Raw genomic sequence first — 10275 nt, forward strand, 5'->3', positions numbered from 1 at the left:
GATCTTGTGCGATGGTCTGTTGGACCGGCGCGTTTCGACATCAACTTCACGTTTTTGTCCCGGACATTGGTCAGCTTCGGGTCGACTAGCTTACTGATCTCCTCAGGCCTCTCGAGGTACCTGGTAGCCTGCAAGAATGTAGAGATTCTTTTTTTTTTTCAAAACGGAGGCAAAAGATTTGCCTCATCTCATTAATTAAGAAGAAAGAATGTAGTGATTCAGAATGTAGCCTGCGCAAAAGAATGTAGAGATTCTGAGTAAACAGTTGAAAGCTGGCTGCAAATGTAGTGATTCAGAATGAGCAGTTTGAAAGTTGGCTGCAAATTGCAACAACAGAGGAGAAGTAGGTCAACCAGGCAGGCAGGCAGACATTTCTGGTCTGGCAACAGGAGACTGTCTAAATTCCAAAGCCTTGTTCAAACTTCAAACCCAGGCGCAGGGAACATGGCAGAACGCCGTGCAGAAACGCATAGAATAGAAAGAGAGATGCTACACTTACAGGCAACTTTCAACGCGTTTAAACTTACGGACTGAAATGAAATCATCTGATTGGGAGGAGGAGGGCCCCATCTCCGAAATTCAGGGGGGAGGGATGAATTAGGCGCTGGCACATATGTCCGTACGACAGTTTCCGTAATCATCATCTGTAAGTGAAGCAATTTTGGAATAGAAATGAAAGCCAGGCTTGCCACTTGTGTGCATCATAAGTGCATTTTCATCAGATACATGGCCATGATCATCATCATTCGCAGCGGATCGGCACTCCCATCCCATGTCCTCTGCGGAAAAACGCATGGGCCTCGAGTCATCTGCAAGCAAGCAAAACTGTCTCCAAGATGCAGGCTGCCCCCTTTCTTTCTTTTCTCTTTTTTTTTCTTTCTGCCAAGAGAGTGTGCTTGTTTTATTGGGCTAGCAGGGGAGAACCCCATGCATCTTCCTTTTTCTGCAGTAGAAATGTGTAGGTAGTTTTCTTGGAGGGGGCAAGTGGTGGCCCTTGTCCCTGTTACAAGTTGATGGCACACCAACTAGAGATCCGAGTGCAAGTGTTTCCAGCTGAATCAGGCCAAGTGTACTTACTAGTCATACACAGATCCTACTTACTTTTTCTTTTCTTTCTACAACTGGCATAAGAGATTATTGCCAAAGCCTATTTTATTCTTAGCTTGAAGATGATGGCACACCAACTAGAGATCTCAATGGTCGTAGTGGTACGTGTCTCCAGCTGAGAACAGGGCAGTAGCACTTACCAGTCATGTCACAGATCCTACTTGCTATTTTTCCTTCAACTGCCAGAGTAGACTATTAGTATCAATTTATCCAAAAAATATACCTAGATTGTACATCCTTCTTCTTGGCAAACCCTATTTTATTCTTCTTGGCAAAGCCTGTTTTATCCTTAGCTAGATGATGATGGCAGGCACCCCACACCAACTAAACATCTCAGTGATAGTACTGGCCAGGAAAAAAAATAGTTGTGATCAATGGTAGCACTCATGCCACAAGCAAGTAGGTCTTCAAGGATTCAAGGCAGGCATGTGCTCCCTGGTCTTTCTGGTCTCCCTGCTGCCTCCTCCGCCCACCTTTCCCTCTCTGATGTTGCCGCCTTTTAATTCTCTTCAGCAAAATCATCATCAGCAGGTGGCCCCATCCATGGCTACAGCAGCCATGGCCAACATCTTATCATTCTTCTCCTCCAAATAATGTACTACTAACAATTTCAGTATTACAAAGATGTAATGGTTTCAGGCTAAGGCAGCCATGATCCCAACACCTGTTGCTTCTGCTAAGCATGATTGCTTGATTAGATTGCACTATCATTAGCAGAAAGTGTTGTTATTAGAGGACAAAAGCGCGGTACTTAATGATCTATCCAGGAAGCAAGCAGATGCTACACATGCTAGTGGCCTTTTGATGACGTGATGCTTTTGTAAAAGTTGTAGCTGGTAGGTAGTTAATGGGAAAGGAAGATGAGGCGGTGTCATGATTTGATTAATAAATAAACAAAGGAAAGAAGAAGGCGGCTTTTTTAAAAATGATGCTTTGTCACTTGTGTTGGAAAGATAATGCAGGTGCGCACCAGGTTCCAGGCATATCCGACAACATGCATAGATTCTGCAGAAACAAACTGGATTATTTCCGGTTAACAGTAGCCTGAAACCAGGCGTATAATTCAGTTTTTGTCTGGTTTGTTTAGAGGCAAACTGAACAAACTCAGCAGCTTATACATGCTGACATCTTTTGTTGTCTTTCAACAGTGGCAAATCTCTCAATGTAAATTAACATAAAGTGAAGATTGAAAAGTGTACCTTTCTAACTCTCTCTATCTTGTTGTCTTTCAACAGACAACACGCATAGATTCTGCAGAAACAAACTGGATTATTGTTAAAAACTGTCTCCTCAAACCAGGCTTATAATTCAGTTTTTGTCTGGTTTGTTCTTCATAGGCAAACTGGACAAACTCTTCCACAACTTGTAAATGCTCACCAATTTTTTCCTCTCTTTCGACATTGGCAACTTTCTCATGTAAATTAACATAAAGAGAGGATCAAAAAATGTACCTTTCTTTGACTTTGTATCTTCTGACATCATGTGTGTGAGCTGTGAAGCAGCAGGCAACCAGTGGTGTGTACTGGTGTGAGTCTGAAGCGAGTACAGCCAGCTTCCTTTCCTTTGAGGAGATCCTCCTAAGCAAGGACACCAAAGTCCCTCTACTCAATACTCACTACTCACTTGCACCATACCACATATCCCACAATGGCCAACTGGCACTGAGGACTGTTTGCTCTGCCTTGCAACTGAAGCCTATCCAATATCCATACAAACATACAAAGCAAAAATCAGACAGAAAATCTCAAGATCTACTGCAACTTTTTCTTCCTTGCAGTTTTTGTCCAGCTCCTAGTAGCTAGGAAGGGAAAAGAAATTGCTGGAAGAACAGTGCGATGGAGTACTAGAGTCAGAATCAACCAGAGCACCTTGGCCTGATGTGTTGTAGTTACTAGACCTAGATGTCCTGATGTAATGACAAGGGTACTGTGCTCTAGACTACACTTTTGGCCTCATGTGTTGTCGACTAGTACCATTGGGTGTGAGGACAGGGGTGGTGAGGTGAGTTTGGTGTGGAGTATTATGTGAGAGGGAGAGCCATCAACCACTCCCTACTTAATGATGATAGTAGCTACTTAGAGCATTGCTCTCATGGACATCACATATATGCGTCTATTAATATCTGCACATTTTTGTTTCAATTCTGCACGTTGTTGTTTTTCAGCAATCAGAAGTTGTGGAGGAAGCAAAGTACTAGTATGCTACAACTAAATCAAGATTCATTTTTGGCAGCACTACGTACTAAACCAAGATGGTTTTAATCATTTGTTAGCTCATAGTATCCCCCATATTTCCTCGCTTCTACAGTCTAAACTGATAGATCGGTGATGGTGAAACTATCCTGGTCTAATAAAGGGCTATACAGTCGGTAAAAAAGGGTGATTTTATTTATTCATCCAAAACAGGTCTTGTTTGGAAGCAGCTGCTACTATTAGCCATTCTTTCATTTACTTTAATGAGAACAGTTAGCCCGTACCGTACTGCGAAAGCACTGAACTCACTGATCAATCTGGACGGACAAGTTGCAACTACATTGAGATCTGCCTCAAGAAAAAATAAAGATCATTCATGGAACTGCTTCAGGTAGTGCGTACCTGGTTATTACCCTTGTGACCACTTCCACAGAGATTTTGTGACAAACCGCGCCAGTTTTCGCGGCGAGGTTTGGCAGCAAGTCCTCTGAATCATTGCATGATCTTGGATGTATAGTGCTAACAATAGTGTTCTTGCAATATGTCCGCAAAGAAGCTACTCTAAGCTTGATAAATTCTGATGATATGCAAACAGACATATTGAGATAATTCAAAGTGGTGAGACACAGGATTCAATAGGTTCTCCCATTTGGACTTGGACCGCTAGGAATCCCCCAATTCGGTTGTAAATCTAGGGACAAAGCAGGGGAGTTTGAATTGTCGCCCAACATCCTGCGCCCCGGGTAGCGTTGCGCCGAGAAGCGTAAGCAGTGTCAGGCAATATGGTCGCTTGTCAAAGATGAATGGACACGCAGATTTACTTCAGCGAGACAATCGTGTACCATATGTATTCATTAAAAACAGTGAAGAAAATCACTCCCAGCAACCATCTACTGCAAATCATCAAACATATCTCTTGAGAGTTGAGAGTTGAGACGAACAGAAAACACAGCCATTCCTTCATACCCAAACGACCAGCACAATCTTATCAAATTCAGGCATGCTCACGTCATTTATTTTTACCTTTTTTGCGAATCAGGCTTGCTCACAGTATAACTGGAAATTACCACAAACTTCAGGAAATGTATAAATTCGGCGTTCATCATTCCACACTATTACAAACCATAGGGAACTAGTCAATTCAGGGTTCAGCACTGCAAGATATTACAATACAGGAAACTATTGTTCGTCGTCCCATATTTTAAAAATCCATGCGCAATACATAAATTCAGCACTTAACATTCAACGATTTCGCAAACAATAGGAAACGAGTAGTTTCACTGTTCATCGACTTCGGACATGGCATTCTGCACCGTTCTTGCTGTATGACAGGATCGGTAGACAGCACCCTTCAGTCCCAGGTAACCCGGTATCAAAGAACCAAGCAGATGCGCCCAGACGTCCCACGTGTTCAGAATTCAGATGCTGGAAACATTGTCATCAAACTGTACAGCTGGTTTTTTGGCAGGTTAAGCCAAGGAATTTAAGATGCATAAGCAGAACTAGTAATGGCTCGTACTTATGGAACCTACATAGCGAAATTTTCCAGAATACACAATAGGAAAAGTAAGCATCATGGGGATCTATATGGTGTACCCAATCACTCATGCAGTTACTTGGTCCAATTTTTTTCTTCTGAATGTGCTGAATCTTTTGCCGGTTTGGATCTCCAATTGTTTCACACGATCTCGTGAGCACCTCATTGCAGCGCTCGAGTTCAAACTTCAAACTCCTCAAGGGACCGGAGCAGTTCTGGAGGCGACTGGATATTCGGGCAATCAACAGTGGACAGTTTCGTGAGGGCCTGGGGCAGCACTGGAAGAGACTGAATATTCGGGCAATAATCGATGGACAATTCCTCAAGGGACTGGGGCAGTACTGGAAGAGACCGAATATTCTTACAATATTTGATGGACAGTTTCTTGAGTGAGTGGGGCAGGGCTGGAAGAGACTGGATATTCTGACATAATTCAATGGACAGTTCCTCGAGTGATTTCAGGCGCACCATGTTATCTGGTAAGGTCACCCAGATGCATGCCGAAAGAGAGAGGACACGAAGTAGAGTGAAGACCTCAAAAACGGGAGCAGGCCCTAAGCTGCATTTCCAGAGCTTAAGTACTTGCAGGCACTTTAAGCCACCGTTCTGCCTACCCACCATCCAATTAGGGTATCTCGCTCCATTGTACCCGCAGAGTTCCAGTTTTTCAAGATCCTTCGGAGGGCATAGACCCTCAAGTACCTCTACTTCAACTTCTGGATTGCAGCTCTCCTGATCACAATCCCAGCATAGTTCTAGCTCGGTGAGTCGCTCCTTATCAGCTAGCTTGGCTTCAAGAGCTTCCTCACTGCTTTTAACATTTTCAACACCTCTAATGCGCAGACGGCCACGAAGCTGGTTTAGATCCCTCAGATGTTTTATATTGCAACCTCTTTCCTTACTTACTGTGAAGTATGGTCCTAACTCTTGGAGTGATGTCGACCTGGCAATGTTCACCAACTTCAAAATGCTGGCATTCCCTACATGCCGCAAGCTAACCAAATTAATCCCAACTTCATCTTTGGAGAGCGAAAGACGTTTGCAATTACCAAAATCAAGTGTCTGAATGTGGTGAAGTTTTTTAAAGGTCCTTGGTAAAATGAGACCATGTGATTTGCCGATCCTGTAAGTAAGGTGACGTATATGCTTGACACCAATAGGTTCTAAGAAATTGACATGCCAAGTCAAACCAAAAGTCACGTTCAGTACCCGCAATTTTTGCAGCCTCATGATTATATTCTTGAAAACTTCTTCATCACGTGGTGTCCATAATTTGATAACTTTAATGATGAGAGTGCGTAAATTTTCCAGTTGAAAAATCTTCATGGCAAGCTTCTCCCCATTATAAGTATCAATAAAAAGATGGCGAACACCTGGAGGAATTTCTCCTGTCCATCCATCCTCAATTCTAAAGCAATCGTGTCCAGCGATCCTCTCTGCTAAATCATACATCAGATCATGCATTAAATAGTAGTCCTCACCGCAGGACTCCTTTCCCCCATATTGCAGAAATGAGATTGACACAAGTTCATCAAAGTAATCCTGACCAACATCTTCCATTTCCTTACCTGCATTAGTACTTCTTATAAACCCTTCTGCCACCCACAACTTAAGTAACACATTAGGTCTGAAATGATGCCCTCTGGGGAACATACTACAGTAGGCAAAGCATTGTCTAATCTGCTCATTAAGATGCTGGTAGCTCCATGATAGAGCTCCCATTGTCTCGTTCAGTAAGTCCCGATCTCTAGCTCTTCTCCAAAACTCAACATTTTTTCTTTTACGTAGTTGTCCTCCCACTGTACTGGCTGCTAGAGGTGACCTCTTAAGCTTTTTTGCAATGTGAACCCCAATATTCCAGAGTGTGCTCCCAACTCCATCGTCTGCGTGCCTATCTCCAAGTGCATGGTACATGAATAGCTCAAGGAACATACTATCACCCAAGTCACTAATTGGAAAATTGGCACATCTCACATCAGGACCAAGATCCGAGAAGGCATCTACATTTCGACTTGTCGCTAGGATCTTGCTTCCTCTCTTTCCAATCTTGAATGGAGAAAGTAATTGTGGCAGATTCTGCTCGCCAACATCCTTGTTGCACCAGACATCATCTAGTACCAAGAAAAACCTTTTGCTAGTCAGGATATCCTTCAGTTCTTGTTGTAGCCTATCAAGACTATTAAGTTCACAATCATATCCTTCAATTGCCTCAAACATTCGCCTGTAAATGGCCTCGATGCTAGGTTTTTGAGAGACATGAACCCATAATAGAATGTCAAAATGGCCATCTTTTTCGGCTAGCTTGTCTTTTTCTTCCTGGGCAAAAACAAACTGTGCAAGGGTTGATTTCCCAGATCCAGCTATGCCATGAATTCCAACAACAGAATAACATAGACTGCTATTCATGTTTGTCTTACCATGACTGGCATTCTGATGAAGCATTTCTATGATCTTGTCACGATCCTCATCTCGACCAATTACCTTTACTGGGGAAGTTGCAGTGGTACATGCATTGGCTGCACTAGGCTGTCCCTTATTTACAGTGGGCAAGTTCAGCCATTCCAAAATTTGGTGTGCTTCATTTATAACCTTTTCTATTTTCTCCAGGCTCCGTTTTAATTGCTTTTTGGACATACCAGTCTCCTGCAAAACAAAATCACAGGCAAGGATCCACGCTTAATAACGGAAATAGGTAGTGCTAACACATTTTGGGGGAAATCTCTGGCATCCCGCCAACATATCCGCAAGCTAAAAGCTGAGTGCCACTTGCCTCGGTCAGCTGTGCCAACGCTCATTTTTATCCATTTTGTCCTTCCTTGTATGCTTTAAGCCTCTGACTAGTACTCTCGCTTGTCACAGATTAAGTGGATTTTCCAAAAAGCTGTAATGCATCAAAAGAGGAAAGAACCTGATTTTTCTAAGATTTGATAGCCCGACCTAAGTGTCACTAACAACTCAACACGTAGTTATACTTCAGTGGGAGCACTGGTTCAGTAAAAGAACAAGTTTGGAACATTTTATACACGATAAGTTTTGAGGGCGAGAGAGAAATCTGAAAACAGAAGAGCTTGAGGATGGCAAACGACCTTATTTGTTAGGGGGGAGACGGCCAGGGACTGGACCTTGTGCTTCAGCAAATCCATGGTACTTGGAGGCCCGTCTGAGGTGAGCTCGTAATCTTGGACCTCCTTCTTGAGGCGATGATACTCAACATCATCCAAGATGTCTTCAGCTTCGTAGAAAGCAGTCTTGAGGTCCTCGAACAGCTGCTGGAGACGAACCCTGTGAGGGCTCTCCGCCATCATCTCCATCACCCGCTCCAGCAGAAAAATCTTCGGCTCAAGTTTTCTCAGCTTCTCCGATGTGTCAAAGCTGACGAAGGAGGAGCATTTCTTGAAAAGGTCGGAGATGACCGGCGAGGCGACCCAGCCTACGGCTTTCAGGCCCCATCCTATGGCAGCAGCAGCAGCAGTCACCGGATCCGCCATTAGAGGCTGCTGCAAGTTGCTGCACCATTAGCTGAATAGCGGTCACTAATAATACGCATGGAAATGAAAGCTTACACTGGGGTGGATCTACAGAGTCAAATCCGGCGGTAGATTACCAAGGCCGGAAGCGGTGAGGGGCAAAACCGGCGGCCGAAGCAGGTCGGGGGAGACACTCGGCTGATGGGGGCTCGATTCCGTGGGAGGAGGAGGTAGGGGACGGCGCTCAAGGACTGGAGGAGGTTGCTGGAGTCGGTGTGCCTCGATTTCTGGCGGCGGCGGCGGTGCCGGAGACGATGGGGTGCATTGCGGCCAAAAGTGTGACACATGTGTGGCCTTGGAAATGTTATCCCAGATTCAGTATTGATGGGTTTTTTCTTTTCTCAAATTTTTTTTGAGGCAATTTTCTTTTCTCAAATGATAAGTGTCGTGTGGCATACCTGGCCATCCGTTGGGCCGGGCCGGGCCTAACCAAGCCCGAGGCAGAAAACCTACACCTGGGCCCGACCCAGCTCGGTCATCGGGCCTGGTTTTCAGGCCCAAACCCAGCCCGTCAGAGAAAAAGCCGATGGGCCTCAGGCCAGGCCCTTTCTTTAAAACACCAAATACCCAAGCCTAGGCCCGCCCCAATATGTGCTTCGGGCTCAAAACTCAGGCCCAAGCCCGACCCGTGGGTAAGCCCGGGCCGGGTCAGCCGGGCCAGGTATCCTGTGGCCAGGTATATGTAGCATGAGGTAAGACCATTTTGATGGTTTTTACACTAAAATTGCCATAAAAAACAAACCTAAAAAATCTAAAACTTGACATCCAAACAAAAAGTTATCATGATTCACAACTAAAATTGTCATTCTCGGATAACTAAACTTGCCATAAAAAACGTCATAACGGAATTGCTTTGTGGTCTTTTTTTAGGATAGTATTAATGTTTTCTTAGATCCGTCAATTTAACATCAAATATCTAGTGAATCATGCACTTAAATTACAGACCTTTTTAGCATTGCATCCAAGATTTTTAAAATTAGTTCACACGTTGATAAGTTTTGACGAACGTTTTTTCAGACAAAAGTTATGCTCCGGAAGTGAACTAATATGTGCTCGCAGACTGTAGATTCCACATAGATAAAACAAAATTGTGCTCCCACAACAAAGCAGAAATCCTTCACAAGGTGTAATATTCCAACATTTCTAATTTTTGGAATGTTATATTAAATAAATATTATTGATTTCTTGTTTGATTGTTGAGTGATTGATTGTGTGAAATTGAGTGAAAATTTGAAACTTTTGGAAATTGAATGAGAGACAATAAAAGAGCTTTCCCAAAACTTTCATTTTTTCATTTGATCTCCATGAATTCAAATTCAGTTGAAACACAAAACCCTAGAATGAAGATGACATGACTTCTTCCATCAAAGAAATGAAATTGGGTTTTTGAAAAGATTTGGATTCCATTTGAAAATATTTCAAATTCAGAAACTTTATGCAACTCAATGAGTTTCATGAGAGAAGATAAAATGACTTCTTCAAATTATAAGAAAGAGAGTTGGAAGTTTAAAGAACGTATTTGAAAGCCCTTTAGTTCCTTTTGAAAAATTCACTTTTTTTAGTTGAAATGGAGTTTTGAAGTTCAAATCCTCTAGAAACTTATTCAAAAGAGAGAAGGAATGTGACCCTTCAAATTTGCAGAAACAATTGAAATATATTTGAATAAGGGAAAACAGAAAAGATTTGAAAGTGGTCTGAAATTCAAATTCAAACCCAATTATGAGTTATTTGGTTTTATTAAAATTCATTTTTTCTGATAAATAAAAATACTGAAATGAGGTAAAATGATTCCTTCCAAGAAATAACTAGAATAAAATAAACTTGAAATTATTTTGGTATTTTAAAAATAACTTTTTTGGCTTTAAATGCAACAATACAACTGTTTGCGTCATATGAATTATTGTGAAGCTTA

At 42.6% G+C, this 10275-nt stretch overlaps 1 protein-coding gene across 6 annotated transcripts; it reads right to left on the reverse strand.

Annotated features, from left to right (window-relative positions):
* Positions 1-4688: 4688 nt before the first annotated feature.
* LOC125540388 (putative disease resistance RPP13-like protein 1) lies at positions 4689-8675 on the reverse strand. Of its 6 annotated transcripts, none has more exons than XM_048704000.1 (3): positions 8441-8675; positions 7923-8330; positions 4689-7479 (listed from the first exon to the last, which is right to left on the reverse strand). In XM_048704000.1, the coding sequence occupies exons 1-3, from the start codon at positions 8648-8650 to the stop codon at positions 5017-5019; spliced, it is 3081 nt and encodes a 1026-aa protein (XP_048559957.1). In that variant the 5' UTR covers positions 8651-8675; the 3' UTR covers positions 4689-5016. The 6 variants fall into 6 exon arrangements, with proteins under 6 accessions (XP_048559957.1, XP_048559956.1, XP_048559959.1 ...); XM_048703999.1 differs by having other exon boundaries at positions 7923-8333; XM_048704002.1 differs by having other exon boundaries at positions 8400-8586.
* Positions 8676-10275: the final 1600 nt, after the last annotated feature.

The sequence above is a fragment of the Triticum urartu genome, chromosome 2 (genome assembly GCF_003073215.2).
Source record: "Triticum urartu cultivar G1812 chromosome 2, Tu2.1, whole genome shotgun sequence".
In the NCBI taxonomy this organism is placed as follows: domain Eukaryota; kingdom Viridiplantae; phylum Streptophyta; class Magnoliopsida; order Poales; family Poaceae; genus Triticum; species Triticum urartu.